The sequence below is a fragment of the Scomber japonicus genome, chromosome 13 (genome assembly GCF_027409825.1).
Source record: "Scomber japonicus isolate fScoJap1 chromosome 13, fScoJap1.pri, whole genome shotgun sequence".
NCBI lineage: Eukaryota > Metazoa > Chordata > Actinopteri > Scombriformes > Scombridae > Scomber > Scomber japonicus.
The window spans coordinates 4,341,501-4,366,892 of NC_070590.1; the positions used below are offsets into that span (position 1 = coordinate 4,341,501).

At 42.8% G+C, this 25,392-nt stretch overlaps 1 protein-coding gene and 37 non-coding genes across 38 annotated transcripts; all 38 read right to left on the reverse strand.

The window, feature by feature from the left end:
• Positions 1-482: 482 nt before the first annotated feature.
• LOC128371780 (E3 SUMO-protein ligase ZBED1-like) lies at positions 483-3,617 on the reverse strand. The gene is made up of 2 exons (XM_053332155.1): positions 2,537-3,617; positions 483-1,149 (listed from the first exon to the last, which is right to left on the reverse strand). Exons 1-2 carry the CDS (start codon positions 3,610-3,612, stop codon positions 483-485), a joined length of 1,743 nt encoding a protein of 580 aa, XP_053188130.1. The 5' UTR covers positions 3,613-3,617.
• Positions 3,618-5,503: 1,886 nt separating this feature from the next.
• Positions 5,504-5,593, reverse strand: trnay-gua (transfer RNA tyrosine (anticodon GUA)). Its single transcript is given in 2 exon segments — positions 5,504-5,539; positions 5,557-5,593. It is a non-coding gene; the product is annotated as a tRNA-Tyr (tRNA).
• A 331-nt stretch (positions 5,594-5,924) lies between these two features.
• Positions 5,925-6,014, reverse strand: trnay-gua (transfer RNA tyrosine (anticodon GUA)). Its single transcript is given in 2 exon segments — positions 5,925-5,960; positions 5,978-6,014. It is a non-coding gene; the product is annotated as a tRNA-Tyr (tRNA).
• Positions 6,015-6,345: 331 nt separating this feature from the next.
• trnay-gua (transfer RNA tyrosine (anticodon GUA)) lies at positions 6,346-6,435 on the reverse strand. Its single transcript is given in 2 exon segments — positions 6,346-6,381; positions 6,399-6,435. It is a non-coding gene; the product is annotated as a tRNA-Tyr (tRNA).
• Positions 6,436-7,187: 752 nt separating this feature from the next.
• Positions 7,188-7,277, reverse strand: trnay-gua (transfer RNA tyrosine (anticodon GUA)). The gene is given in 2 exon segments: positions 7,188-7,223; positions 7,241-7,277. It is a non-coding gene; the product is annotated as a tRNA-Tyr (tRNA).
• A 331-nt stretch (positions 7,278-7,608) lies between these two features.
• Positions 7,609-7,698, reverse strand: trnay-gua (transfer RNA tyrosine (anticodon GUA)). The gene is given in 2 exon segments: positions 7,609-7,644; positions 7,662-7,698. It is a non-coding gene; the product is annotated as a tRNA-Tyr (tRNA).
• Positions 7,699-8,449: 751 nt separating this feature from the next.
• Positions 8,450-8,539, reverse strand: trnay-gua (transfer RNA tyrosine (anticodon GUA)). Its single transcript is given in 2 exon segments — positions 8,450-8,485; positions 8,503-8,539. It is a non-coding gene; the product is annotated as a tRNA-Tyr (tRNA).
• A 331-nt stretch (positions 8,540-8,870) lies between these two features.
• Positions 8,871-8,960, reverse strand: trnay-gua (transfer RNA tyrosine (anticodon GUA)). The gene is given in 2 exon segments: positions 8,871-8,906; positions 8,924-8,960. It is a non-coding gene; the product is annotated as a tRNA-Tyr (tRNA).
• A 331-nt stretch (positions 8,961-9,291) lies between these two features.
• trnay-gua (transfer RNA tyrosine (anticodon GUA)) lies at positions 9,292-9,381 on the reverse strand. Its single transcript is given in 2 exon segments — positions 9,292-9,327; positions 9,345-9,381. It is a non-coding gene; the product is annotated as a tRNA-Tyr (tRNA).
• Positions 9,382-9,712: 331 nt separating this feature from the next.
• On the reverse strand, positions 9,713-9,802 carry trnay-gua (transfer RNA tyrosine (anticodon GUA)). Its single transcript is given in 2 exon segments — positions 9,713-9,748; positions 9,766-9,802. It is a non-coding gene; the product is annotated as a tRNA-Tyr (tRNA).
• A 333-nt stretch (positions 9,803-10,135) lies between these two features.
• On the reverse strand, positions 10,136-10,225 carry trnay-gua (transfer RNA tyrosine (anticodon GUA)). Its single transcript is given in 2 exon segments — positions 10,136-10,171; positions 10,189-10,225. It is a non-coding gene; the product is annotated as a tRNA-Tyr (tRNA).
• Positions 10,226-10,556: 331 nt separating this feature from the next.
• Positions 10,557-10,646, reverse strand: trnay-gua (transfer RNA tyrosine (anticodon GUA)). The gene is given in 2 exon segments: positions 10,557-10,592; positions 10,610-10,646. It is a non-coding gene; the product is annotated as a tRNA-Tyr (tRNA).
• A 331-nt stretch (positions 10,647-10,977) lies between these two features.
• Positions 10,978-11,067, reverse strand: trnay-gua (transfer RNA tyrosine (anticodon GUA)). The gene is given in 2 exon segments: positions 10,978-11,013; positions 11,031-11,067. It is a non-coding gene; the product is annotated as a tRNA-Tyr (tRNA).
• Positions 11,068-12,240: 1,173 nt separating this feature from the next.
• On the reverse strand, positions 12,241-12,330 carry trnay-gua (transfer RNA tyrosine (anticodon GUA)). Its single transcript is given in 2 exon segments — positions 12,241-12,276; positions 12,294-12,330. It is a non-coding gene; the product is annotated as a tRNA-Tyr (tRNA).
• A 333-nt stretch (positions 12,331-12,663) lies between these two features.
• On the reverse strand, positions 12,664-12,753 carry trnay-gua (transfer RNA tyrosine (anticodon GUA)). Its single transcript is given in 2 exon segments — positions 12,664-12,699; positions 12,717-12,753. It is a non-coding gene; the product is annotated as a tRNA-Tyr (tRNA).
• A 331-nt stretch (positions 12,754-13,084) lies between these two features.
• Positions 13,085-13,174, reverse strand: trnay-gua (transfer RNA tyrosine (anticodon GUA)). Its single transcript is given in 2 exon segments — positions 13,085-13,120; positions 13,138-13,174. It is a non-coding gene; the product is annotated as a tRNA-Tyr (tRNA).
• A 331-nt stretch (positions 13,175-13,505) lies between these two features.
• On the reverse strand, positions 13,506-13,595 carry trnay-gua (transfer RNA tyrosine (anticodon GUA)). The gene is given in 2 exon segments: positions 13,506-13,541; positions 13,559-13,595. It is a non-coding gene; the product is annotated as a tRNA-Tyr (tRNA).
• A 752-nt stretch (positions 13,596-14,347) lies between these two features.
• Positions 14,348-14,437, reverse strand: trnay-gua (transfer RNA tyrosine (anticodon GUA)). The gene is given in 2 exon segments: positions 14,348-14,383; positions 14,401-14,437. It is a non-coding gene; the product is annotated as a tRNA-Tyr (tRNA).
• A 331-nt stretch (positions 14,438-14,768) lies between these two features.
• Positions 14,769-14,858, reverse strand: trnay-gua (transfer RNA tyrosine (anticodon GUA)). Its single transcript is given in 2 exon segments — positions 14,769-14,804; positions 14,822-14,858. It is a non-coding gene; the product is annotated as a tRNA-Tyr (tRNA).
• Positions 14,859-15,189: 331 nt separating this feature from the next.
• Positions 15,190-15,279, reverse strand: trnay-gua (transfer RNA tyrosine (anticodon GUA)). The gene is given in 2 exon segments: positions 15,190-15,225; positions 15,243-15,279. It is a non-coding gene; the product is annotated as a tRNA-Tyr (tRNA).
• A 331-nt stretch (positions 15,280-15,610) lies between these two features.
• Positions 15,611-15,700, reverse strand: trnay-gua (transfer RNA tyrosine (anticodon GUA)). The gene is given in 2 exon segments: positions 15,611-15,646; positions 15,664-15,700. It is a non-coding gene; the product is annotated as a tRNA-Tyr (tRNA).
• Positions 15,701-16,452: 752 nt separating this feature from the next.
• Positions 16,453-16,542, reverse strand: trnay-gua (transfer RNA tyrosine (anticodon GUA)). The gene is given in 2 exon segments: positions 16,453-16,488; positions 16,506-16,542. It is a non-coding gene; the product is annotated as a tRNA-Tyr (tRNA).
• Positions 16,543-16,873: 331 nt separating this feature from the next.
• On the reverse strand, positions 16,874-16,963 carry trnay-gua (transfer RNA tyrosine (anticodon GUA)). Its single transcript is given in 2 exon segments — positions 16,874-16,909; positions 16,927-16,963. It is a non-coding gene; the product is annotated as a tRNA-Tyr (tRNA).
• Positions 16,964-17,714: 751 nt separating this feature from the next.
• trnay-gua (transfer RNA tyrosine (anticodon GUA)) lies at positions 17,715-17,804 on the reverse strand. Its single transcript is given in 2 exon segments — positions 17,715-17,750; positions 17,768-17,804. It is a non-coding gene; the product is annotated as a tRNA-Tyr (tRNA).
• A 331-nt stretch (positions 17,805-18,135) lies between these two features.
• trnay-gua (transfer RNA tyrosine (anticodon GUA)) lies at positions 18,136-18,225 on the reverse strand. Its single transcript is given in 2 exon segments — positions 18,136-18,171; positions 18,189-18,225. It is a non-coding gene; the product is annotated as a tRNA-Tyr (tRNA).
• Positions 18,226-18,556: 331 nt separating this feature from the next.
• trnay-gua (transfer RNA tyrosine (anticodon GUA)) lies at positions 18,557-18,646 on the reverse strand. The gene is given in 2 exon segments: positions 18,557-18,592; positions 18,610-18,646. It is a non-coding gene; the product is annotated as a tRNA-Tyr (tRNA).
• A 331-nt stretch (positions 18,647-18,977) lies between these two features.
• Positions 18,978-19,067, reverse strand: trnay-gua (transfer RNA tyrosine (anticodon GUA)). The gene is given in 2 exon segments: positions 18,978-19,013; positions 19,031-19,067. It is a non-coding gene; the product is annotated as a tRNA-Tyr (tRNA).
• Positions 19,068-19,400: 333 nt separating this feature from the next.
• Positions 19,401-19,490, reverse strand: trnay-gua (transfer RNA tyrosine (anticodon GUA)). Its single transcript is given in 2 exon segments — positions 19,401-19,436; positions 19,454-19,490. It is a non-coding gene; the product is annotated as a tRNA-Tyr (tRNA).
• Positions 19,491-19,821: 331 nt separating this feature from the next.
• trnay-gua (transfer RNA tyrosine (anticodon GUA)) lies at positions 19,822-19,911 on the reverse strand. Its single transcript is given in 2 exon segments — positions 19,822-19,857; positions 19,875-19,911. It is a non-coding gene; the product is annotated as a tRNA-Tyr (tRNA).
• Positions 19,912-20,242: 331 nt separating this feature from the next.
• On the reverse strand, positions 20,243-20,332 carry trnay-gua (transfer RNA tyrosine (anticodon GUA)). The gene is given in 2 exon segments: positions 20,243-20,278; positions 20,296-20,332. It is a non-coding gene; the product is annotated as a tRNA-Tyr (tRNA).
• A 1,173-nt stretch (positions 20,333-21,505) lies between these two features.
• trnay-gua (transfer RNA tyrosine (anticodon GUA)) lies at positions 21,506-21,595 on the reverse strand. The gene is given in 2 exon segments: positions 21,506-21,541; positions 21,559-21,595. It is a non-coding gene; the product is annotated as a tRNA-Tyr (tRNA).
• A 333-nt stretch (positions 21,596-21,928) lies between these two features.
• On the reverse strand, positions 21,929-22,018 carry trnay-gua (transfer RNA tyrosine (anticodon GUA)). The gene is given in 2 exon segments: positions 21,929-21,964; positions 21,982-22,018. It is a non-coding gene; the product is annotated as a tRNA-Tyr (tRNA).
• Positions 22,019-22,349: 331 nt separating this feature from the next.
• trnay-gua (transfer RNA tyrosine (anticodon GUA)) lies at positions 22,350-22,439 on the reverse strand. The gene is given in 2 exon segments: positions 22,350-22,385; positions 22,403-22,439. It is a non-coding gene; the product is annotated as a tRNA-Tyr (tRNA).
• A 331-nt stretch (positions 22,440-22,770) lies between these two features.
• On the reverse strand, positions 22,771-22,860 carry trnay-gua (transfer RNA tyrosine (anticodon GUA)). The gene is given in 2 exon segments: positions 22,771-22,806; positions 22,824-22,860. It is a non-coding gene; the product is annotated as a tRNA-Tyr (tRNA).
• Positions 22,861-23,612: 752 nt separating this feature from the next.
• On the reverse strand, positions 23,613-23,702 carry trnay-gua (transfer RNA tyrosine (anticodon GUA)). Its single transcript is given in 2 exon segments — positions 23,613-23,648; positions 23,666-23,702. It is a non-coding gene; the product is annotated as a tRNA-Tyr (tRNA).
• A 331-nt stretch (positions 23,703-24,033) lies between these two features.
• On the reverse strand, positions 24,034-24,123 carry trnay-gua (transfer RNA tyrosine (anticodon GUA)). The gene is given in 2 exon segments: positions 24,034-24,069; positions 24,087-24,123. It is a non-coding gene; the product is annotated as a tRNA-Tyr (tRNA).
• Positions 24,124-24,875: 752 nt separating this feature from the next.
• Positions 24,876-24,965, reverse strand: trnay-gua (transfer RNA tyrosine (anticodon GUA)). Its single transcript is given in 2 exon segments — positions 24,876-24,911; positions 24,929-24,965. It is a non-coding gene; the product is annotated as a tRNA-Tyr (tRNA).
• Positions 24,966-25,296: 331 nt separating this feature from the next.
• On the reverse strand, positions 25,297-25,386 carry trnay-gua (transfer RNA tyrosine (anticodon GUA)). Its single transcript is given in 2 exon segments — positions 25,297-25,332; positions 25,350-25,386. It is a non-coding gene; the product is annotated as a tRNA-Tyr (tRNA).
• Between the last annotated feature and the right edge of the window lie 6 nt (positions 25,387-25,392).

Sequence of the window (25,392 nt, forward strand, 5' to 3'; positions counted from 1 at the left end):
GGAAAGGAGGAAGGAACAAAGGTAGGAGGGAGGGAGGGAGGGAGGAAGGAAGAAGGAAGGGAGGAAGGAAGGTAGGAAGGAGGGAGGGAGGGAAGAAGGAAGGAAAGGAGGGAGGAAGGAAAAGAGGAAGGAAGGAAGGAAGGAAGGAAGGAAGGAAAGAAGGAAGGAAAGAAGGAAGGGAGGAAGGAAAGGAAGGAAGGAAGGTAGGAGGGAGGGAACAAACAACAATAAGGAAGGAGGGAGAAAGGAAAAGAGGAAGGAAGACGGAAGGAAAGAAGGAAGGGAGGAAGGGAGGAAGGAAGGACAGACAGAAGGAATGGAAGGAAAGGAGGGAAGGAAAGAAGGAAGGAAGGAAGGAAAGAAGGAACAGTCAAAACAGACAGGATCAATTTGACCCAGGAGGACGACAGGAAGGTTAATTCCCATATTTACCAGAAGTTTTCCATCCTTTTTGCAACCATCAACATTCAGAGCTGCTGTCTTTACTTCTCTTCCTGTTTCTTCTCTCGGAGCCACTCGCTGAGGCAGAGCAGCCTGGTGGCGTTCTCATTGGACAGCGCCGCTCTCTTCTTCTGCACCATGTGACCCGACAGCGAGAACAGCCTCTCGCACGGGACCGTCGTCGCCGGCGTCGACAGGTACTTCTGCGCCAGAGGAGCCAAACTCGGGTAAACCCCCGCATGGGCAGACCACCACTTCAACGGACAGGTCTCCATGGAAACGCTCGGCTCCGCTCTGTACCGATCCACAGGAGTATCGGCCGCCGCCGCTGCTGCTTCCTCTTCATCCTCCGAGTCGGACGCAACCAAGAGGCTCATCTTCTTCTTCGGTGGTTCTGTCACTTCCTCTTTGACGTGACACTGCTTGGCGCTCTCTTCCTTCATCAGCCTCCACACTTCCTCCCTCTCGGATCTGGGGAGGCATTTCAGATCTTTGAATCTGGGGTCGAGTGCGGTCGCCACTTTCATCCATTGGGTGTTGATGGTTTCTCTCCGCATCGAAAGGTCGGAGGTGAAGGACCCTTTGAATTGGCACACGTAGTCCGGATCGTCTTCAGATACTTCCATCAGCCGGGAGAGATGGCACAGCGCAGGCAGGACCACCGAGCAGGGGACGTACTGCTCCCCCCCGAGGAGCTCAGTCACATACCTGACATGAAAGATAAAGAGCGATTAATGACTGTTAAAAAAAGAGTTTGAGTCAAGGAAGGAAGGGAGGAGGGAGGGAGGGAGGGAGGGAAGGGAGTAAAGGAAAGAAGGCAGGGAGGAAGGAAGGACGGAGGAAAGAAGTAAGGAAGGACGGAGGAAAGAAGTAAGGAAGCAAGGAAGGTAGGAGGGAGGGAGGAAAATAGGAAAGGAGGAAAGGAGGAAACAAGAAGGAGGGATGGAGGGAGAAGGGAAAAGAGGAAGGGAGGAAGGAAGGAATGAAGGAACGGAGGAAGAAGGAAGGAAAGAAGGAAGGTAGGAGGGAGGGAGGGAGGGAGGGAGGGAGGGAGTAAAGGAAAGAAGGAAGGAAGGGAGTAAAGAAAAGAAGGCAGGGAGGAAGGAAGGACGGAGGAAAGAAGTAAGTAAGGAAGGTAGGAGGGAGGAAGGAAAGAAGGAAGGAAGAAAGGGGGACCCAGCATCAAATTTCTGCTTTTAATCCATTTAGAGAGAATATATTAGAGGATTATGGTAAAAATGTCTAAGTGGTGTAACCATAAAAACTTTGTACCAAATAATTGAACGTTGCTTAAAAACAGTAAATAGTCAATAAAACACCATATCAACTAGTTTGGCATGATCTTACATCCTTCCTTCCTTCCTTCCTTCCTTCCTTCCTTCCTTCCTACCTTCCTTCCTTCCTTCCTTCCTTCCTTCCTTCCTCTCTCCTTCCTTCCTTCCTTCCTTCCTAACACCATATCAACTAGTTTGGCATGATCTTACATTATAACTTTTATATTAAATAAAGCTAATGGAATACTATTTTTCTAAATATTACATTTCATCTGGGTTACCATGGAGACCAGGAAACAGTTAGTCATTATTTAACCTTCGTCTCGTCCTCCAGGGTCAAATTGCCCCCGTCTGTTTTGACTGTTCCTTCGTTCCTTCTTTCCTCCCTTCCTTCCTTCTGTCTGTCCTCCCTCCCTCCTTCTCTCTTTCTTTCCTCCCTTCCTCCCTCCACCCCCTTTTCTTCCTTCCTTCCCTCCTTCCTTCCTTTCTTTCCTCCCCCTACCTTCTTTCCCTCCTCCATCCCCCTTTCTTTCTTTCTTTCTTCCTCCCTTCCTAGACTTGAGGACAACAGGAGGGTTAAATGAAGTCATTATTAGTATAAGTCCACTTAAATACACTGTAGGTGGATAAAATATTTCATTTAAAGAATTATCATTCTTTTGTGGTTACACCATTTGACATTTTCAGGAGCATTCAGTCTTACTTTTGGTCAAATAAATGATGCAAATGTCATTTCAAATGATACCAAAATAAAAGCCATTCACTACACATCAAGCCTCAGATTCAAAAATAAGTGCTTACTGTGATTCATTCTTTCTTACCTGCAGGGTTCAAGGAGAGTCTCAAGCTTTCCCATCTTCTCAAATTCAGCATCAGTCAGAAAGTCTGGAGTGTTTATTTGCTTGTGAAGCTCAAGTGTAGCTCTGACTGCATCTTTGTGTTTCAGCAGCCTGGTGATCATACTCAGAGTCGAGTTCCACCTGGTTTGCACATCTTGAATTAGAGGCTCCACATCTTGACCTCTCTGTGCTTGCTCTCGTTTCAACTCTGCTGCATTTGCTGGACTATCCTTGAAATGTGCGACCAGTTTGCGACATTTAACCAGCACGTGCTCAAACCCGCTGTGAAGGACCGCTGCTGTTATTGATCTCTGCAGACTGTGAGCAATGCACGGCATGTGTTGGTACTCCTGAAGCCATGCTGCTGTTACTAAAGTCAAAGCATCGTCTGCACCGATTGTTGTGACTTTCCTCGCAATGTCCCATCGCTCTGCAACTTCCCAGAAATGCTGCACGCGCGTTTCTTCTGTTTGTCGCACAGTCAAAGCAAAAGATAGAAAAGTCCAATTAGTATCGATGTGGTGTGCAGATACTCCGAGGTAGTTTTGATTGCTCACTGACGTCCAATGATCACCCGTCAACGCCACAGTATTTGCACTTTGCAGGAGTTTCAATTTGGTTGCTTTCTCTGTTTCATACAGGCTGTGAATGCGTGCAACTATTGTTCCCCTGGAGGGTAAAACATAAGACTGATCACTACATGCAACCCGGAGCACATCTCTTAGACCTGCATCTTCCACAATATTCACAGGTCTGCTGTTAATTACAACCCATTTTGCAATCGCTGTAGTTAACTTATCTTGTTCCACAGGTTTGTGTTGATGTGCAGTCTTCACAGGTGCAGCAGTGCTTTGCTTCTGCTGCCGTTTAGCTTGTACCTGGTTAGCTACATTTGAATGCTTGGCTCGCAGGTGATAGCTTAGACTCGATGAGCTGCGATGATATTTAAGTTCAGTTTGACAAAAGCTGCACACTACTTTCGATTTGTCCACTGATCCGTCTGGGAATAGTTTGAAGTAGAAAGAGCCACCCAGGAGCGTGTAGTTGTCGTTTCCCATGGCTGCAGCAGGAGTCAGGAATGTATGGGTGCTTTGAAGGGACAAAAAAATAAGCAGCACGATTAACGCGATTAAAAAAATAACGCGTTATGATCGGTCTTCAATTCGACTAGTAGATTAAGATAAAATTAAGATAAAATATACTTTATTGTCTATTGGGCATGAGGTGCAGCAGTGCATACATAAATTATACATTAAAAACATACATATATATAAACAAGAACCACAAATAAATTAAATACAGCAGCAGAGACAGTGGTCATACAACAGTACCCAAGGATAATAAAGTGTAAGTAGTACAATGACAACAAGCAGAGAGTAAACAATTAAAATGAAGAAAATAAATAAATAAATAAGAATTGACTAAAAGCAGGAGATCCATCCCTGGTGAACTGTAAACTACTACAAAGCTACTATTGTACTTTTTCTATGATTTTGGTTTGTCCCCAACACTTTGAAAGTAGTTTTTGTAATGTTCAGTAGTTCAGCATCTGTAGTTCATAGTAGTTAATACACACACACACACACACACACATTGGCAGCTCTTTGGCAGATCAATTAAGTATAATTCAGTATTTCATATGGGTGTGATCTCGCAAGATTAAAACGTGACAGTATTTCTCGTCGAGGTGAATGTGGAAAAAAATTGAGGGGGGGCCAAAAAAAAAAGACGATATGTTTTCTATTGCTCATTGCACATCATGTCTTCTTATAGTTTAGTTTAGTTTAGCTTATTTTGAACATAATAACAAATAACAAATAAAGAAAGAGAGAAACATTATCAGACAAAATGAAAAGACATGCACCAGTTGAAGACAAATGAAGGAATGAAATAAAAGCAAGAGAAAAAAAACAAAAATATAACTCCTTTATTCCAATTTATCATCCCAATTATGATACATAATTATATTAGTAGTCATGATACCTATAATGACATGTAATGGCCATGAACAACAACAACAAAACAATAATAATAGTTTATTTTATATAGTGCCTTTCACAAACCCAAGGCAAACAATAAATTAATGAATAAATCAAACAACACAAATCAAAACAAGACTATTCAATAATTTAATCACTTTCACTTTTTTTTTTAACCCACACAGACAGGTACCGCCACTGAATCCTTGACTTTGTAATCATCAGAAAGTAATGTCATGTAAGGTTTTATTTAACACATGTTCAACATAATGGGTAAACTGTATAGGTGTTTAGCTCAGTGGGTAGAGCACCTGCCCTTTATGTAAAGGTTGCTATCTTTACTGCAGGGGACACTGGTTTGAATCCTATGATAAGTGATCCTGTCCTGTGTGTCATTAAAATCTCTCTACCTCCCATTTCCTATATATTAAAGGCAAAAATATATATTTAATGAAAACAAGCCACCTATCCTACCTTTTTTTTAAAAATAAAATCAACAACATTAAAAAAAAGTACCATTTATCTGCTTAAAGTCATTGAAAAACCACCTCCTTCGAGCCGGAGTTGAACCAGCGACCTAAGGATACCTGTCATTTTTCAACCTACAGTCCTCCACTCTACCAACTGAGCTATCGAAGGGTGAGGAGGTAAAAAGAGAAAGTGGTTTTCCATCAATTTCTGTTTGGAAAACGACATTATGGGATGAGCATGGACAACAGCCACCTCAACAACCTGATTGTTTTTAGGAAACCAAGAATTTTCATGATAAATCCATTAAGAATCCACTTAAAGTCATTGAGAAAGCACCACACAAAGGGAACATGATATGCTATGCGATACAACATTGAGGTCTGCCAGGTATTGCACCATCTGTTGTTAAGTCCCACTGATCAAGTGACAAAACCAGCCATCTCTGGAGCAATTGCATTGAAATTCTTCCTAGTAGAACATGGCAGTGATGAAAAACTCCTCCTTCGAGCCGGAGTTGAACCAGCGACCTAAGGATACCTGTCATTTATCAACCTACAGTCCTCCGCTCTACCAACTGAGCTATCGAAGGGTGAGGAGGTAAAAAGAGAAAGTGGTTTTCCATCAATTTCCGTTTGGAAAACGACATTATGGGTTGACCATGAAAAACAGCCACCTCCACAACCTGATTGTTTTTAGGAAACCAAGAACTTTCATGATAAACCTATTAAGAATCCACTAAAAGTCATTGAGAAAGCACCACACAAAGTTGACATGATGTGCTACGCGGTACAACATTGAGGTCTGCCAGGTATTGCACCATCTGTTGTTAAGTCCCACTGATCAAGTGACAAAACCAGCCATCTTTGGAACGATTGCATTGAAATTCTACCTAGTAGAACATGGCAGTGATGAAAAACTCCTCCTTCGAGCCGGAGTTGAACCAGCGACCTAAGGATACCTGTCTTTTATCAACCTACAGTCCTCCGCTCTACCAACTGAGCTATCGAAGGGTGAGGAAGTGAAAAGAGAAAGTGGTTTTCCATCAATTTCCGTTTGGAAAACGACATCATGGGTTGACCATGAAAAACAGCCACCTCCACAACCTGATTGTTTTTAGGAAACCAAGAACTTTCATGATAAACCTATTAAGAATCCACTAAAAGTCATTGAGAAAGCACCACACAAAGGGAACATGATATGCTATGCGATACAACATTGAGGTCTGCCAGGTATTGCACCATCTGTTGTTAAGTCCCACTGATCAAGTGACAAAACCAGCCATCTCTGGAGCAATTGCATTGAAATTCTTCCTAGTAGAACATGGCAGTGATGAAAAACTCCTCCTTCGAGCCGGAGTTGAACCAGCGACCTAAGGATACCTGTCTTTTATCAACCTACAGTCCTCCGCTCTACCAACTGAGCTATCGAAGGGTGAGGAGGTAAAAAGAGAAAGTGGTTTTCCATCAATTTCCGTTTGGAAAACGACATCATGGGTTGACCATGAAAAACAGCCACCTCCACAACCTGATTGTTTTTAGGAAACCAAGAACTTTCATGATAAACCTATTAAGAATCCACTAAAAGTCATTGAGAAAGCACCACACAAAGGGAACATGATATGCTATGCGATACAACATTGAGGTCTGCCACGTATTGCACCATCTGTTGTTAAGTCCCACTGATCAAGTGACAAAACCAGCCATCTCTGGAGCAGTTGCATTGAAATTCTACCTAGTAGAACATGGCAGTGATGAAAAACTCCTCCTTCGAGCCGGAGTTGAACCAGCGACCTAAGGATACCTGTCATTTATCAACCTACAGTCCTCCTCTCTACCAACTGAGCTATCGAAGGGTGAGGAGGTAAAAAGAGAAAGTGGTTTTCCATCAATTTCCGTTTGGAAAACGACATTATGGGTTGACCATGAAAAACAGCCACCTCCACAACCTGATTGTTTTTAGGAAACCAAGAACTTTCATGATAAACCTATTAAGAATACACTGAAAGTCATTGAGAAGGCACCACACAAAGGGAACATGATATGCTATGCGATACAACATTGAGGTCTGCCAGGTATTGCACCATCTGTTGTTAAGTCCCACTGATCAAGTGACAAAACCAGCCATCTCTGGAGCAATTGCATTGAAATTCTTCCTAGTAGAACATGGCAGTGATGAAAAACTCCTCCTTCGAGCCGGAGTTGAACCAGCGACCTAAGGATACCTGTCATTTATCAACCTACAGTCCTCCGCTCTACCAACTGAGCTATCGAAGGGTGAGGAGGTAAAAAGAGAAAGTGGTTTTCCATCAATTTCCGTTTGGAAAACGACATTATGGGTTGACCATGAAAAACAGCCACCTCCACAACCTGATTGTTTTTAGGAAACCAATAACTTTCATGATAAACCTATTAAGAATCCACTAAAAGTCATTGAGAAAGCACCACACAAAGTTGACATGATGTGCTACGCGGTACAACATTGAGGTCTGCCAGGTATTGCACCATCTGTTGTTAAGTCCCACTGATCAAGTGACAAAACCAGCCATCTTTGGAACGATTGCATTGAAATTCTTCCTAGTAGAACATGGCAGTGATGAAAAACTCCTCCTTCGAGCCGGAGTTGAACCAGCGACCTAAGGATACCTGTCATTTATCAACCTACAGTCCTCCGCTCTACCAACTGAGCTATCGAAGGGTGAGGAGGTCAAAAGAGAAAGTGGTTTTCCATCAATTTCCGTTTGGAAAACGACATCATGGGTTGACCATGAAAAAAAGCCACCTCCACAACCTGATTGTTTTTAGAAAACCAAGAACTTTCATGATAAACCATTAAGAATCCACTAAAAGTCATTGAGAAAGCATCACACAAAGGGAACATGATGTGCTACGCGGTACAACATTGAGGTCTGCCAGGTATTGCACCATCTGTTGTTAAGTCCCACTGATCAAGTGACAAAACCAGCCATCTTTGGAACGATTGCATTGAAATTCTACCTAGTAGAACATGGCAGTGATGAAAAACTCCTCCTTCGAGCCAGAGTTGAACCAGCGACCTAAGGATACCTGTCTTTTATCAACCTACAGTCCTCCGCTCTACCAACTGAGCTATCGAAGGGTGAGGAGGTAAAAAGAGAAAGTGGTTTTCCATCAATTTCCGTTTGGAAAACGACATCATGGGTTGACCATGAAAAACAGCCACCTCCACAACCTGATTGTTTTTAGGAAACCAAGAACTTTCATGATAAACCTATTAAGAATCCACTAAAAGTCATTGAGAAAGCACCACACAAAGGGAACATGATATGCTATGCGATACAACATTGAGGTCTGCCACGTATTGCACCATCTGTTGTTAAGTCCCACTGATCAAGTGACAAAACCAGCCATCTCTGGAGCAGTTGCATTGAAATTCTACCTAGTAGAACATGGCAGTGATGAAAAACTCCTCCTTCGAGCCGGAGTTGAACCAGCGACCTAAGGATACCTGTCATTTATCAACCTACAGTCCTCCGCTCTACCAACTGAGCTATCGAAGGGTGAGGAGGTAAAAAGAGAAAGTGGTTTTCCATCAATTTCCGTTTGGAAAACGACATTATGGGTTGACCATGAAAAACAGCCACCTCCACAACCTGATTGTTTTTAGGAAACCAATAACTTTCATGATAAACCTATTCAGAATCCACTAAAAGTCATTGAGAAAGCACCACACAAAGGGAACATGATATGCTATGCGATACAACATTGAGGTCTGCCACGTAATGCACCATCTGTTGTTAAGTCCCACTGATCAAGTGACAAAACCAGCCATCTTTGGAACAATTGCATTGAAATTCTACCTAGTAGAACATGGCAGTGATGAAAAACTCCTCCTTCGAGCCGGAGTTGAACCAGCGACCTAAGGATACCTGTCTTTTATCAACCTACAGTCCTCCGCTCTACCAACTGAGCTATCGAAGGGTGAGGAGGTAAAAAGAGAAAGTGGTTTTCCATCAATTTCCGTTTGGAAAACGACATCATGGGTTGACCATGAAAAACAGCCACCTCCACAACCTGATTGTTTTTAGGAAACCAAGAACTTTCATGATAAACCTATTAAGAATCCACTAAAAGTCATTGAGAAAGCACCACACAAAGGGAACATGATATGCTATGCGATACAACATTGAGGTCTGCCACGTATTGCACCATCTGTTGTTAAGTCCCACTGATCAAGTGACAAAACCAGCCATCTCTGGAGCAGTTGCATTGAAATTCTACCTAGTAGAACATGGCAGTGATGAAAAACTCCTCCTTCGAGCCGGAGTTGAACCAGCGACCTAAGGATACCTGTCATTTATCAACCTACAGTCCTCCGCTCTACCAACTGAGCTATCGAAGGGTGAGGAGGTAAAAAGAGAAAGTGGTTTTCCATCAATTTCCGTTTGGAAAACGACATTATGGGTTGACCATGAAAAACAGCCACCTCCACAACCTGATTGTTTTTAGGAAACCAATAACTTTCATGATAAACCTATTAAGAATCCACTAAAAGTCATTGAGAAAGCACCACACAAAGTTGACATGATGTGCTACGCGGTACAACATTGAGGTCTGCCAGGTATTGCACCATCTGTTGTTAAGTCCCACTGATCAAGTGACAAAACCAGCCATCTTTGGAACGATTGCATTGAAATTCTACCTAGTAGAACATGGCAGTGATGAAAAACTCCTCCTTCGAGCCGGAGTTGAACCAGCGACCTAAGGATACCTGTCATTTATCAACCTACAGTCCTCCGCTCTACCAACTGAGCTATCGAAGGGTGAGGAGGTACAAAGAGAAAGTGGTTTTCCATCAATTTCCGTTTGGAAAACGACATCATGGGTTGACCATGAAAAACAGCCACCTCCACAACCTGATTGTTTTTAGGAAACCAAGAACTTTCATGATAAACCTATTAAGAATCCACTGAAAGTCATTGAGAAGGCACCACACAAATGGGGAACATGATATGCTATGCGATACAACATTGAGGTCTGCCAGGTATTGCACCATCTGTTGTTAAGTCCCACTGATCAAGTGACAAAACCAGCCATCTCTGGAGCAATTGCATTGAAATTCTTCCTAGTAGAACATGGCAGTGATGAAAAACTCCTCCTTCGAGCCGGAGTTGAACCAGCGACCTAAGGATACCTGTCATTTATCAACCTACAGTCCTCCGCTCTACCAACTGAGCTATCGAAGGGTGAGGAGGTAAAAAGAGAAAGTGGTTTTCCATCAATTTCCGTTTGGAAAACGACATTATGGGTTGACCATGAAAAACAGCCACCTCCACAACCTGATTGTTTTTAGGAAACCAATAACTTTCATGATAAACTTATTAAGAATCCACTAAAAGTCATTGAGAAAGCACCACACAAAGTTGACATGATGTGCTACGCGGTACAACATTGAGGTCTGCCAGGTATTGCACCATCTGTTGTTAAGTCCCACTGATCAAGTGACAAAACCAGCCATCTTTGGAACGATTGCATTGAAATTCTACCTAGTAGAACATGGCAGTGATGAAAAACTCCTCCTTCGAGCCGGAGTTGAACCAGCGACCTAAGGATACCTGTCTTTTATCAACCTACAGTCCTCCGCTCTACCAACTGAGCTATCGAAGGGTGAGGAGGTAAAAAGAGAAAGTGGTTTTCCATCAATTTCCGTTTGGAAAACGACATCATGGGTTGACCATGAAAAACAGCCACCTCCACAACCTGATTGTTTTTAGGAAACCAAGAACTTTCATGATAAACCTATTAAGAATCCACTAAAAGTCATTGAGAAAGCATCACACAAAGGGAACATGATATGCTATGCGATACAACATTGAGGTCTGCCACGTATTGCACCATCTGTTGTTAAGTCCCACTGATCAAGTGACAAAACCAGCCATCTCTGGAGCAATTGCATTGAAATTCTTCCTAGTAGAACATGGCAGTGATGAAAAACTCCTCCTTCGAGCCGGAGTTGAACCAGCGACCTAAGGATACCTGTCATTTATCAACCTACAGTCCTCCGCTCTACCAACTGAGCTATCGAAGGGTGAGGAGGTAAAAAGAGAAAGTGGTTTTCCATCAATTTCCGTTTGGAAAACGACATTATGGGTTGACCATGAAAAACAGCCACCTCCACAACCTGATTGTTTTTAGGAAACCAATAACTTTCATGATAAACCTATTAAGAATCCACTAAAAGTCATTGAGAAAGCACCACACAAAGTTGACATGATGTGCTACGCGGTACAACATTGAGGTCTGCCAGGTATTGCACCATCTGTTGTTAAGTCCCACTGATCAAGTGACAAAACCAGCCATCTTTGGAACGATTGCATTGAAATTCTACCTAGTAGAACATGGCAGTGATGAAAAACTCCTCCTTCGAGCCGGAGTTGAACCAGCGACCTAAGGATACCTGTCATTTATCAACCTACAGTCCTCCGCTCTACCAACTGAGCTATCGAAGAGTGAGGAGGTAAAAAGAGAAAGTGGTTTTCCATCAATTTCCGTTTGGAAAACGACATCATGGGTTGACCATGAAAAACAGCCACCTCCACAACCTGATTGTTTTTAGGAAACCAAGAACTTTCATGATAAACCTATTAAGAATCCACTAAAAGTCATTGAGAAAGCACCACACAAAGGGAACATGATATGCTATGCGATACAACATTGAGGTCTGCCACGTATTGCACCATCTGTTGTTAAGTCCCACTGATCAAGTGACAAAACCAGCCATCTCTGGAGCAATTGCATTGAAATTCTACCTAGTAGAACATGGCAGTGATGAAAAACTCCTCCTTCGAGCCAGAGTTGAACCAGCGACCTAAGGATACCTGTCATTTATCAACCTACAGTCCTCCGCTCTACCAACTGAGCTATCGAAGGGTGAGGAGGTAAAAAGAGAAAGTGGTTTTCCATCAATTTCCGTTTGGAAAACGACATCATGGGTTGACCATGAAAAACAGCCACCTCCACAACCTGATTGTTTTTAGGAAACCAAGAACTTTCATGATAAACCTATTAAGAATCCACTGAAAGTCATTGAGAAGGCACCACACAAAGGGAACATGATATGCTATGCGATACAACATTGAGGTCTGCCAGGTATTGCACCATCTGTTGTTAAGTCCCACTGATCAAGTGACAAAACCAGCCATCTCTGGAGCAATTGCATTGAAATTCTTCCTCGTAGAACATGGCAGTGATGAAAAACTCCTCCTTCGAGCCGGAGTTGAACCAGCGACCTAAGGATACCTGTCATTTATCAACCTACAGTCCTCCGCTCTACCAACTGAGCTATCGAAGGGTGAGGAGGTCAAAAGAGAAAGTGGTTTTCCATCAATTTCCGTTTGGAAAACGACATTATGGGTTGACCATGAAAAACAGCCACCTCCACAACCTGATTGTTTTTAGGAAACCAAGAACTTTCATGATAAACCTATTAAGAATCCACTGAAAGTCATTGAGAAGGCACCACACAAATGGGGAACATGATATGCTATGCGATACAACATTGAGGTCTGCCAGGTATTGCACCATCTGTTGTTAAGTCCCACTGATCAAGTGACAAAACCAGCCATCTCTGGAGCAATTGCATTGAAATTCTTCCTAGTAGAACATGGCAGTGATGAAAAACTCCTCCTTCGAGCCGGAGTTGAACCAGCGACCTAAGGATACCTGTCATTTATCAACCTACAGTCCTCCGCTCTACCAACTGAGCTATCGAAGGGTGAGGAGGTAAAAAGAGAAAGTGGTTTTCCATCAATTTCCGTTTGGAAAACGACATTATGGGTTGACCATGAAAAACAGCCACCTCCACAACCTGATTGTTTTTAGGAAACCAATAACTTTCATGATAAACCTATTAAGAATCCACTAAAAGTCATTGAGAAAGCACCACACAAAGTTGACATGATGTGCTACGCGGTACAACATTGAGGTCTGCCAGGTATTGCACCATCTGTTGTTAAGTCCCACTGATCAAGTGACAAAACCAGCCATCTTTGTAACGATTGCATTGAAATTCTACCTAGTAGAACATGGCAGTGATGGAAAACTCCTCCTTCGAGCCGGAGTTGAACCAGCGACCTAAGGATATCTGTCTTTTATCAACCTACAGTCCTCCGCTCTACCAACTGAGCTATCGAAGGGTGAGGAGGTAAAAAGAGAAAGTGGTTTTCCATCAATTTCCGTTTGGAAAAAGACATCATGGGTTGACCATGAAAAACAGCCACCTCCACAACCTGATTGTTTTTAGGAAACCAAGAACTTTCATGATAAACCTATTAAGAATCCACTAAAAGTCATTGAGAAAGCATCACACAAAGGGAACATGATATGCTATGCGATACAACATTGAGGTCTGCCACGTATTGCACCATCTGTTGTTAAGTCCCACTGATCAAGTGACAAAACCAGCCATCTCTGGAGCAATTGCATTGAAATTCTTCCTAGTAGAACATGGCAGTGATGAAAAACTCCTCCTTCGAGCCGGAGTTGAACCAGCGACCTAAGGATACCTGTCATTTATCAACCTACAGTCCTCCGCTCTACCAACTGAGCTATCGAAGGGTGAGGAGGTAAAAAGAGAAAGTGGTTTTCCATCAATTTCCGTTTGGAAAACGACATTATGGGTTGACCATGAAAAACAGCCACCTCCACAACCTGATTGTTTTTAGGAAACCAATAACTTTCATGATAAACCTATTAAGAATCCACTAAAAGTCATTGAGAAAGCACCACACAAAGTTGACATGATGTGCTACGCGGTACAACATTGAGGTCTGCCAGGTATTGCACCATCTGTTGTTAAGTCCCACTGATCAAGTGACAAAACCAGCCATCTTTGGAACGATTGCATTGAAATTCTACCTAGTAGAACATGGCAGTGATGAAAAACTCCTCCTTCGAGCCGGAGTTGAACCAGCGACCTAAGGATACCTGTCATTTATCAACCTACAGTCCTCCGCTCTACCAACTGAGCTATCGAAGAGTGAGGAGGTAAAAAGAGAAAGTGGTTTTCCATCAATTTCCGTTTGGAAAACGACATCATGGGTTGACCATGAAAAACAGCCACCTCCACAACCTGATTGTTTTTAGGAAACCAAGAACTTTCATGATAAACCTATTAAGAATCCACTAAAAGTCATTGAGAAAGCACCACACAAAGGGAACATGATATGCTATGCGATACAACATTGAGGTCTGCCACGTATTGCACCATCTGTTGTTAAGTCCCACTGATCAAGTGACAAAACCAGCCATCTCTGGAGCAATTGCATTGAAATTCTACCTAGTAGAACATGGCAGTGATGAAAAACTCCTCCTTCGAGCCGGAGTTGAACCAGCGACCTAAGGATACCTGTCATTCATCAACCTACAGTCCTCCGCTCTACCAACTGAGCTATCGAAGGGTGAGGAGGTAAAAAGAGAAAGTGGTTTTCCATCAATTTCCGTTTGGAAAACGACATCATGGGTTGACCATGAAAAACAGCCACCTCCACAACCTGATTGTTTTTAGGAAACCAAGAACTTTCATGATAAACCTATTAAGAATCCACTGAAAGTCATTGAGAAGGCACCACACAAAGGGAACATGATATGCTATGCGATACAACATTGAGGTCTGCCAGGTATTGCACCATCTGTTGTTAAGTCCCACTGATCAAGTGACAAAACCAGCCATCTCTGGAGCAATTGCATTGAAATTCTTCCTCGTAGAACATGGCAGTGATGAAAAACTCCTCCTTCGAGCCGGAGTTGAACCAGCGACCTAAGGATACCTGTCATTTATCAACCTACAGTCCTCCGCTCTACCAACTGAGCTATCGAAGGGTGAGGAGGTAAAAAGAGAAAGTGGTTTTCCATCAATTTCCGTTTGGAAAACGACATTATGGGTTGACCATGAAAAACAGCCACCTCCACAACCTGATTGTTTTTAGGAAACCAAGAACTTTCATGATAAACCTATTAAGAATCCACTAAAAGTCATTGAGAAAGCACCACACAAAGTTGACATGATGTGCTACGCGGTACAACATTGAGGTCTGCCAGGTATTGCACCATCTGTTGTTAAGTCCCACTGATCAAGTGACAAAACCAGCCATCTTTGGAACGATTGCATTGAAATTCTACCTAGTAGAACATGGCAGTGATGAAAAACTCCTCCTTCGAGCCGGAGTTGAACCAGCGACCTAAGGATACCTGTCTTTTATCAACCTACAGTCCTCCGCTCTACCAACTGAGCTATCGAAGGGTGAGGAAGTGAAAAGAGAAAGTGGTTTTCCATCAATTTCCGTTTGGAAAACGACATCATGGGTTGACCATGAAAAACAGCCACCTCCACAACCTGATTGTTTTTAGGAAACCAAGAACTTTCATGATAAACCTATTAAGAATCCACTAAAAGTCATTGAGAAAGCACCACACAAAGGGAACATGATATGCTATGCGATACAACATTGAGGTCTGCCAGGTATTGCACCATCTGTTGTTAAGTCCCACTGATCAAGTGACAAAACCAGCCATCTCTGGAGCAATTGCATTGAAATTCTTCCTAGTAGAACATGGCAGTGATGAAAAACTCCTCCTTCGAGCCGGAGTTGAACCAGCGACCTAAGGATACCTGTCTTTTATCAACCTACAGTCCTCCGCTCTACCAACTGAGCTATCGAAGGGTGAGGAGGTAAAAAGAGAAAGTGGTTTTCCATCAATTTCCGTTTGGAAAACGACATCATGGGTTGACCATGAAAAACAGCCACCTCCACAACCTGATTGTTTTTAGGAAACCAAGAACTTTCATGATAAACCTATTAAGAATCCACTAAAAGTCATTGAGAAAGCACCACACAAAGGGAACATGATATGCTATGCGATACAACATTGAGGTCTGCCACGTATTGCACCATCTGTTGTTAAGTCCCACTGATCAAGTGACAAAACCAGCCATCTCTGGAGCAGTTGCATTGAAATTCTACCTAGTAGAACATGGCAGTGATGAAAAACTCCTCCTTCGAGCCGGAGTTGAACCAGCGACCTAAGGATACCTGTCATTTATCAACCTACAGTCCTCCTCTCTACCAACTGAGCTATCGAAGGGTGAGGAGGTAAAAAGAGAAAGTGGTTTTCCATCAATTTCCGTTTGGAAAACGACATTATGGGTTGACCATGAAAAACAGCCACCTCCACAACCTGATTGTTTTTAGGAAACCAAGAACTTTCATGATAAACCTATTAAGAATACACTGAAAGTCATTGAGAAGGCACCACACAAAGGGAACATGATATGCTATGCGATACAACATTGAGGTCTGCCAGGTATTGCACCATCTGTTGTTAAGTCCCACTGATCAAGTGACAAAACCAGCCATCTCTGGAGCAATTGCATTGAAATTCTTCCTAGTAGAACATGGCAGTGATGAAAAACTCCTCCTTCGAGCCGGAGTTGAACCAGCGACCTAAGGATACCTGTCATTTATCAACCTACAGTCCTCCGCTCTACCAACTGAGCTATCGAAGGGTGAGGAGGTAAAAAGAGAAAGTGGTTTTCCATCAATTTCCGTTTGGAAAACGACATTATGGGTTGACCATGAAAAACAGCCACCTCCACAACCTGATTGTTTTTAGGAAACCAATAACTTTCATGATAAACCTATTAAGAATCCACTAAAAGTCATTGAGAAAGCACCACACAAAGTTGACATGATGTGCTACGCGGTACAACATTGAGGTCTGCCAGGTATTGCACCATCTGTTGTTAAGTCCCACTGATCAAGTGACAAAACCAGCCATCTTTGGAACGATTGCATTGAAATTCTTCCTAGTAGAACATGGCAGTGATGAAAAACTCCTCCTTCGAGCCGGAGTTGAACCAGCGACCTAAGGATACCTGTCATTTATCAACCTACAGTCCTCCGCTCTACCAACTGAGCTATCGAAGGGTGAGGAGGTCAAAAGAGAAAGTGGTTTTCCATCAATTTCCGTTTGGAAAACGACATCATGGGTTGACCATGAAAAAAAGCCACCTCCACAACCTGATTGTTTTTAGAAAACCAAGAACTTTCATGATAAACCATTAAGAATCCACTAAAAGTCATTGAGAAAGCATCACACAAAGGGAACATGATGTGCTACGCGGTACAACATTGAGGTCTGCCAGGTATTGCACCATCTGTTGTTAAGTCCCACTGATCAAGTGACAAAACCAGCCATCTTTGGAACGATTGCATTGAAATTCTACCTAGTAGAACATGGCAGTGATGAAAAACTCCTCCTTCGAGCCAGAGTTGAACCAGCGACCTAAGGATACCTGTCTTTTATCAACCTACAGTCCTCCGCTCTACCAACTGAGCTATCGAAGGGTGAGGAGGTAAAAAGAGAAAGTGGTTTTCCATCAATTTCCGTTTGGAAAACGACATCATGGGTTGACCATGAAAAACAGCCACCTCCACAACCTGATTGTTTTTAGGAAACCAAGAACTTTCATGATAAACCTATTAAGAATCCACTAAAAGTCATTGAGAAAGCACCACACAAAGGGAACATGATATGCTATGCGATACAACATTGAGGTCTGCCACGTATTGCACCATCTGTTGTTAAGTCCCACTGATCAAGTGACAAAACCAGCCATCTCTGGAGCAGTTGCATTGAAATTCTACCTAGTAGAACATGGCAGTGATGAAAAACTCCTCCTTCGAGCCGGAGTTGAACCAGCGACCTAAGGATACCTGTCATTTATCAACCTACAGTCCTCCGCTCTACCAACTGAGCTATCGAAGGGTGAGGAGGTAAAAAGAGAAAGTGGTTTTCCATCAATTTCCGTTTGGAAAACGACATTATGGGTTGACCATGAAAAACAGCCACCTCCACAACCTGATTGTTTTTAGGAAACCAATAACTTTCATGATAAACCTATTCAGAATCCACTAAAAGTCATTGAGAAAGCACCACACAAAGGGAACATGATATGCTATGCGATACAACATTGAGGTCTGCCACGTAATGCACCATCTGTTGTTAAGTCCCACTGATCAAGTGACAAAACCAGCCATCTTTGGAACAATTGCATTGAAATTCTACCTAGTAGAACATGGCAGTGATGAAAAACTCCTCCTTCGAGCCGGAGTTGAACCAGCGACCTAAGGATACCTGTCTTTTATCAACCTACAGTCCTCCGCTCTACCAACTGAGCTATCGAAGGGTGAGGAGGTAAAAAGAGAAAGTGGTTTTCCATCAATTTCCGTTTGGAAAACGACATCATGGGTTGACCATGAAAAACAGCCACCTCCACAACCTGATTGTTTTTAGGAAACCAAGAACTTTCATGATAAACCTATTAAGAATCCACTAAAAGTCATTGAGAAAGCACCACACAAAGGGAACATGATATGCTATGCGATACAACATTGAGGTCTGCCACGTATTGCACCATCTGTTGTTAAGTCCCACTGATCAAGTGACAAAACCAGCCATCTCTGGAGCAGTTGCATTGAAATTCTACCTAGTAGAACATGGCAGTGATGAAAAACTCCTCCTTCGAGCCGGAGTTGAACCAGCGACCTAAGGATACCTGTCATTTATCAACCTACAGTCCTCCGCTCTACCAACTGAGCTATCGAAGGGTGAGGAGGTAAAAAGAGAAAGTGGTTTTCCATCAATTTCCGTTTGGAAAACGACATTATGGGTTGACCATGAAAAACAGCCACCTCCACAACCTGATTGTTTTTAGGAAACCAATAACTTTCATGATAAACCTATTAAGAATCCACTAAAAGTCATTGAGAAAGCACCACACAAAGTTGACATGATGTGCTACGCGGTACAACATTGAGGTCTGCCAGGTATTGCACCATCTGTTGTTAAGTCCCACTGATCAAGTGACAAAACCAGCCATCTTTGGAACGATTGCATTGAAATTCTACCTAGTAGAACATGGCAGTGATGAAAAACTCCTCCTTCGAGCCGGAGTTGAACCAGCGACCTAAGGATACCTGTCATTTATCAACCTACAGTCCTCCGCTCTACCAACTGAGCTATCGAAGGGTGAGGAGGTACAAAGAGAAAGTGGTTTTCCATCAATTTCCGTTTGGAAAACGACATCATGGGTTGACCATGAAAAACAGCCACCTCCACAACCTGATTGTTTTTAGGAAACCAAGAACTTTCATGATAAACCTATTAAGAATCCACTGAAAGTCATTGAGAAGGCACCACACAAATGGGGAACATGATATGCTATGCGATACAACATTGAGGTCTGCCAGGTATTGCACCATCTGTTGTTAAGTCCCACTGATCAAGTGACAAAACCAGCCATCTCTGGAGCAATTGCATTGAAATTCTTCCTAGTAGAACATGGCAGTGATGAAAAACTCCTCCTTCGAGCCGGAGTTGAACCAGCGACCTAAGGATACCTGTCATTTATCAACCTACAGTCCTCCGCTCTACCAACTGAGCTATCGAAGGGTGAGGAGGTAAAAAGAGAAAGTGGTTTTCCATCAATTTCCGTTTGGAAAACGACATTATGGGTTGACCATGAAAAACAGCCACCTCCACAACCTGATTGTTTTTAGGAAACCAATAACTTTCATGATAAACTTATTAAGAATCCACTAAAAGTCATTGAGAAAGCACCACACAAAGTTGACATGATGTGCTACGCGGTACAACATTGAGGTCTGCCAGGTATTGCACCATCTGTTGTTAAGTCCCACTGATCAAGTGACAAAACCAGCCATCTTTGGAACGATTGCATTGAAATTCTACCTAGTAGAACATGGCAGTGATGAAAAACTCCTCCTTCGAGCCGGAGTTGAACCAGCGACCTAAGGATACCTGTCTTTTATCAACCTACAGTCCTCCGCTCTACCAACTGAGCTATCGAAGGGTGAGGAGGTAAAAAGAGAAAGTGGTTTTCCATCAATTTCCGTTTGGAAAACGACATCATGGGTTGACCATGAAAAACAGCCACCTCCACAACCTGATTGTTTTTAGGAAACCAAGAACTTTCATGATAAACCTATTAAGAATCCACTAAAAGTCATTGAGAAAGCATCACACAAAGGGAACATGATATGCTATGCGATACAACATTGAGGTCTGCCACGTATTGCACCATCTGTTGTTAAGTCCCACTGATCAAGTGACAAAACCAGCCATCTCTGGAGCAATTGCATTGAAATTCTTCCTAGTAGAACATGGCAGTGATGAAAAACTCCTCCTTCGAGCCGGAGTTGAACCAGCGACCTAAGGATACCTGTCATTTATCAACCTACAGTCCTCCGCTCTACCAACTGAGCTATCGAAGGGTGAGGAGGTAAAAAGAGAAAGTGGTTTTCCATCAATTTCCGTTTGGAAAACGACATTATGGGTTGACCATGAAAAACAGCCACCTCCACAACCTGATTGTTTTTAGGAAACCAATAACTTTCATGATAAACCTATTAAGAATCCACTAAAAGTCATTGAGAAAGCACCACACAAAGTTGACATGATGTGCTACGCGGTACAACATTGAGGTCTGCCAGGTATTGCACCATCTGTTGTTAAGTCCCACTGATCAAGTGACAAAACCAGCCATCTTTGGAACGATTGCATTGAAATTCTACCTAGTAGAACATGGCAGTGATGAAAAACTCCTCCTTCGAGCCGGAGTTGAACCAGCGACCTAAGGATACCTGTCATTTATCAACCTACAGTCCTCCGCTCTACCAACTGAGCTATCGAAGAGTGAGGAGGTAAAAAGAGAAAGTGGTTTTCCATCAATTTCCGTTTGGAAAACGACATCATGGGTTGACCATGAAAAACAGCCACCTCCACAACCTGATTGTTTTTAGGAAACCAAGAACTTTCATGATAAACCTATTAAGAATCCACTAAAAGTCATTGAGAAAGCACCACACAAAGGGAACATGATATGCTATGCGATACAACATTGAGGTCTGCCACGTATTGCACCATCTGTTGTTAAGTCCCACTGATCAAGTGACAAAACCAGCCATCTCTGGAGCAATTGCATTGAAATTCTACCTAGTAGAACATGGCAGTGATGAAAAACTCCTCCTTCGAGCCAGAGTTGAACCAGCGACCTAAGGATACCTGTCATTTATCAACCTACAGTCCTCCGCTCTACCAACTGAGCTATCGAAGGGTGAGGAGGTAAAAAGAGAAAGTGGTTTTCCATCAATTTCCGTTTGGAAAACGACATCATGGGTTGACCATGAAAAACAGCCACCTCCACAACCTGATTGTTTTTAGGAAACCAAGAACTTTCATGATAAACCTATTAAGAATCCACTGAAAGTCATTGAGAAGGCACCACACAAAGGGAACATGATATGCTATGCGATACAACATTGAGGTCTGCCAGGTATTGCACCATCTGTTGTTAAGTCCCACTGATCAAGTGACAAAACCAGCCATCTCTGGAGCAATTGCATTGAAATTCTTCCTCGTAGAACATGGCAGTGATGAAAAACTCCTCCTTCGAGCCGGAGTTGAACCAGCGACCTAAGGATACCTGTCATTTATCAACCTACAGTCCTCCGCTCTACCAACTGAGCTATCGAAGGGTGAGGAGGTCAAAAGAGAAAGTGGTTTTCCATCAATTTCCGTTTGGAAAACGACATTATGGGTTGACCATGAAAAACAGCCACCTCCACAACCTGATTGTTTTTAGGAAACCAAGAACTTTCATGATAAACCTATTAAGAATCCACTGAAAGTCATTGAGAAGGCACCACACAAATGGGGAACATGATATGCTATGCGATACAACATTGAGGTCTGCCAGGTATTGCACCATCTGTTGTTAAGTCCCACTGATCAAGTGACAAAACCAGCCATCTCTGGAGCAATTGCATTGAAATTCTTCCTAGTAGAACATGGCAGTGATGAAAAACTCCTCCTTCGAGCCGGAGTTGAACCAGCGACCTAAGGATACCTGTCATTTATCAACCTACAGTCCTCCGCTCTACCAACTGAGCTATCGAAGGGTGAGGAGGTAAAAAGAGAAAGTGGTTTTCCATCAATTTCCGTTTGGAAAACGACATTATGGGTTGACCATGAAAAACAGCCACCTCCACAACCTGATTGTTTTTAGGAAACCAATAACTTTCATGATAAACCTATTAAGAATCCACTAAAAGTCATTGAGAAAGCACCACACAAAGTTGACATGATGTGCTACGCGGTACAACATTGAGGTCTGCCAGGTATTGCACCATCTGTTGTTAAGTCCCACTGATCAAGTGACAAAACCAGCCATCTTTGTAACGATTGCATTGAAATTCTACCTAGTAGAACATGGCAGTGATGGAAAACTCCTCCTTCGAGCCGGAGTTGAACCAGCGACCTAAGGATATCTGTCTTTTATCAACCTACAGTCCTCCGCTCTACCAACTGAGCTATCGAAGGGTGAGGAGGTAAAAAGAGAAAGTGGTTTTCCATCAATTTCCGTTTGGAAAAAGACATCATGGGTTGACCATGAAAAACAGCCACCTCCACAACCTGATTGTTTTTAGGAAACCAAGAACTTTCATGATAAACCTATTAAGAATCCACTAAAAGTCATTGAGAAAGCATCACACAAAGGGAACATGATATGCTATGCGATACAACATTGAGGTCTGCCACGTATTGCACCATCTGTTGTTAAGTCCCACTGATCAAGTGACAAAACCAGCCATCTCTGGAGCAATTGCATTGAAATTCTTCCTAGTAGAACATGGCAGTGATGAAAAACTCCTCCTTCGAGCCGGAGTTGAACCAGCGACCTAAGGATACCTGTCATTTATCAACCTACAGTCCTCCGCTCTACCAACTGAGCTATCGAAGGGTGAGGAGGTAAAAAGAGAAAGTGGTTTTCCATCAATTTCCGTTTGGAAAACGACATTATGGGTTGACCATGAAAAACAGCCACCTCCACAACCTGATTGTTTTTAGGAAACCAATAACTTTCATGATAAACCTATTAAGAATCCACTAAAAGTCATTGAGAAAGCACCACACAAAGTTGACATGATGTGCTACGCGGTACAACATTGAGGTCTGCCAGGTATTGCACCATCTGTTGTTAAGTCCCACTGATCAAGTGACAAAACCAGCCATCTTTGGAACGATTGCATTGAAATTCTACCTAGTAGAACATGGCAGTGATGAAAAACTCCTCCTTCGAGCCGGAGTTGAACCAGCGACCTAAGGATACCTGTCATTTATCAACCTACAGTCCTCCGCTCTACCAACTGAGCTATCGAAGAGTGAGGAGGTAAAAAGAGAAAGTGGTTTTCCATCAATTTCCGTTTGGAAAACGACATCATGGGTTGACCATGAAAAACAGCCACCTCCACAACCTGATTGTTTTTAGGAAACCAAGAACTTTCATGATAAACCTATTAAGAATCCACTAAAAGTCATTGAGAAAGCACCACACAAAGGGAACATGATATGCTATGCGATACAACATTGAGGTCTGCCACGTATTGCACCATCTGTTGTTAAGTCCCACTGATCAAGTGACAAAACCAGCCATCTCTGGAGCAATTGCATTGAAATTCTACCTAGTAGAACATGGCAGTGATGAAAAACTCCTCCTTCGAGCCGGAGTTGAACCAGCGACCTAAGGATACCTGTCATTCATCAACCTACAGTCCTCCGCTCTACCAACTGAGCTATCGAAGGGTGAGGAGGTAAAAAGAGAAAGTGGTTTTCCATCAATTTCCGTTTGGAAAACGACATCATGGGTTGACCATGAAAAACAGCCACCTCCACAACCTGATTGTTTTTAGGAAACCAAGAACTTTCATGATAAACCTATTAAGAATCCACTGAAAGTCATTGAGAAGGCACCACACAAAGGGAACATGATATGCTATGCGATACAACATTGAGGTCTGCCAGGTATTGCACCATCTGTTGTTAAGTCCCACTGATCAAGTGACAAAACCAGCCATCTCTGGAGCAATTGCATTGAAATTCTTCCTCGTAGAACATGGCAGTGATGAAAAACTCCTCCTTCGAGCCGGAGTTGAACCAGCGACCTAAGGATACCTGTCATTTATCAACCTACAGTCCTCCGCTCTACCAACTGAGCTATCGAAGGGTGAGGAGGTAAAAAGAGAAAGTGGTTTTCCATCAATTTCCGTTTGGAAAACGACATTATGGGTTGACCATGAAAAACAGCCACCTCCACAACCTGATTGTTTTTAGGAAACCAATAACTTTCATGATAAACCTATTAAGAATCCACTAAAAGTCATTGAGAAAGCACCACACAAAGTTGACATGATGTGCTACGCGGTACAACATTGAGGTCTGCCAGGTATTGCACCATCTGTTGTTAAGTCCCACTGATCAAGTGACAAAACCAGCCATCTTTGGAACGATTGCATTGAAATTCTACCTAGTAGAACATGGCAGTGATGAAAAACTCCTCCTTCAAGCCGGAGTTGAACCAGCGACCTAAGGATACCTGTCATTTATCAACCTACAGTCCTCCGCTCTACCAACTGAGCTATCGAAGGGTGAGGAGGTAAAAAGAGAAAGTGGTTTTCCATCAATTTCCGTTTGGAAAACAACATTATGGGTTGACCATGAAAAACAGCAACCTCAACGGCCTAATTGTTTTTAGGAAATCAAGAACTTTCATGATAAACCCATTAAGAATCCACTAAAAGTCATTGAGAAACCGCCACACAAAGTTGACATGATGTGCTACGCGATACAACATTGAGGTCTGCCAGGTATTGCACCATCTGTTGTTAAGTCCCACTGATCAAGTGACAGAACCAGCCATCTCTGGAGCAATTGCATTGAAATTCTTCCTCGTAGAACATGGCAGTGATGAAAAACTCCTCCTTCGAGCCGGAGTTGAACCAGCGACCTAAGGATACCTGTCATTTATCAACCTACAGTCCTCCGCTCTACCAACTGAGCTATCGAAGGGTGAGGAGGTAAAAAGAGAAAGTGGTTTTCCATCAATTTCCGTTTGGAAAACGACATCATGGGTTGACCATGAAAAACAGCCACCTCCACAACCTGATTGTTTTTAGGAAACCAAGAACTTTCATGATAAACCTATTAAGAATCCACTAAAAGTCATTGAGAAAGCACCACACAAAGGGAACATGATATGCTATGCGATACAACATTGAGGTCTGCCAGGTATTGCACCATCTGTTGTTAAGTCCCACTGATCAAGTGACAAAACCAGCCATCTCTGGAGCAATTGCATTGAAATTCTTCCTCGTAGAACATGGCAGTGATGAAAAACTCCTCCTTCGAGCCGGAGTTGAACCAGCGACCTAAGGATACCTGTCATTTATCAACCTACAGTCCTCCGCTCTACCAACTGAGCTATCGAAGGGTGAGG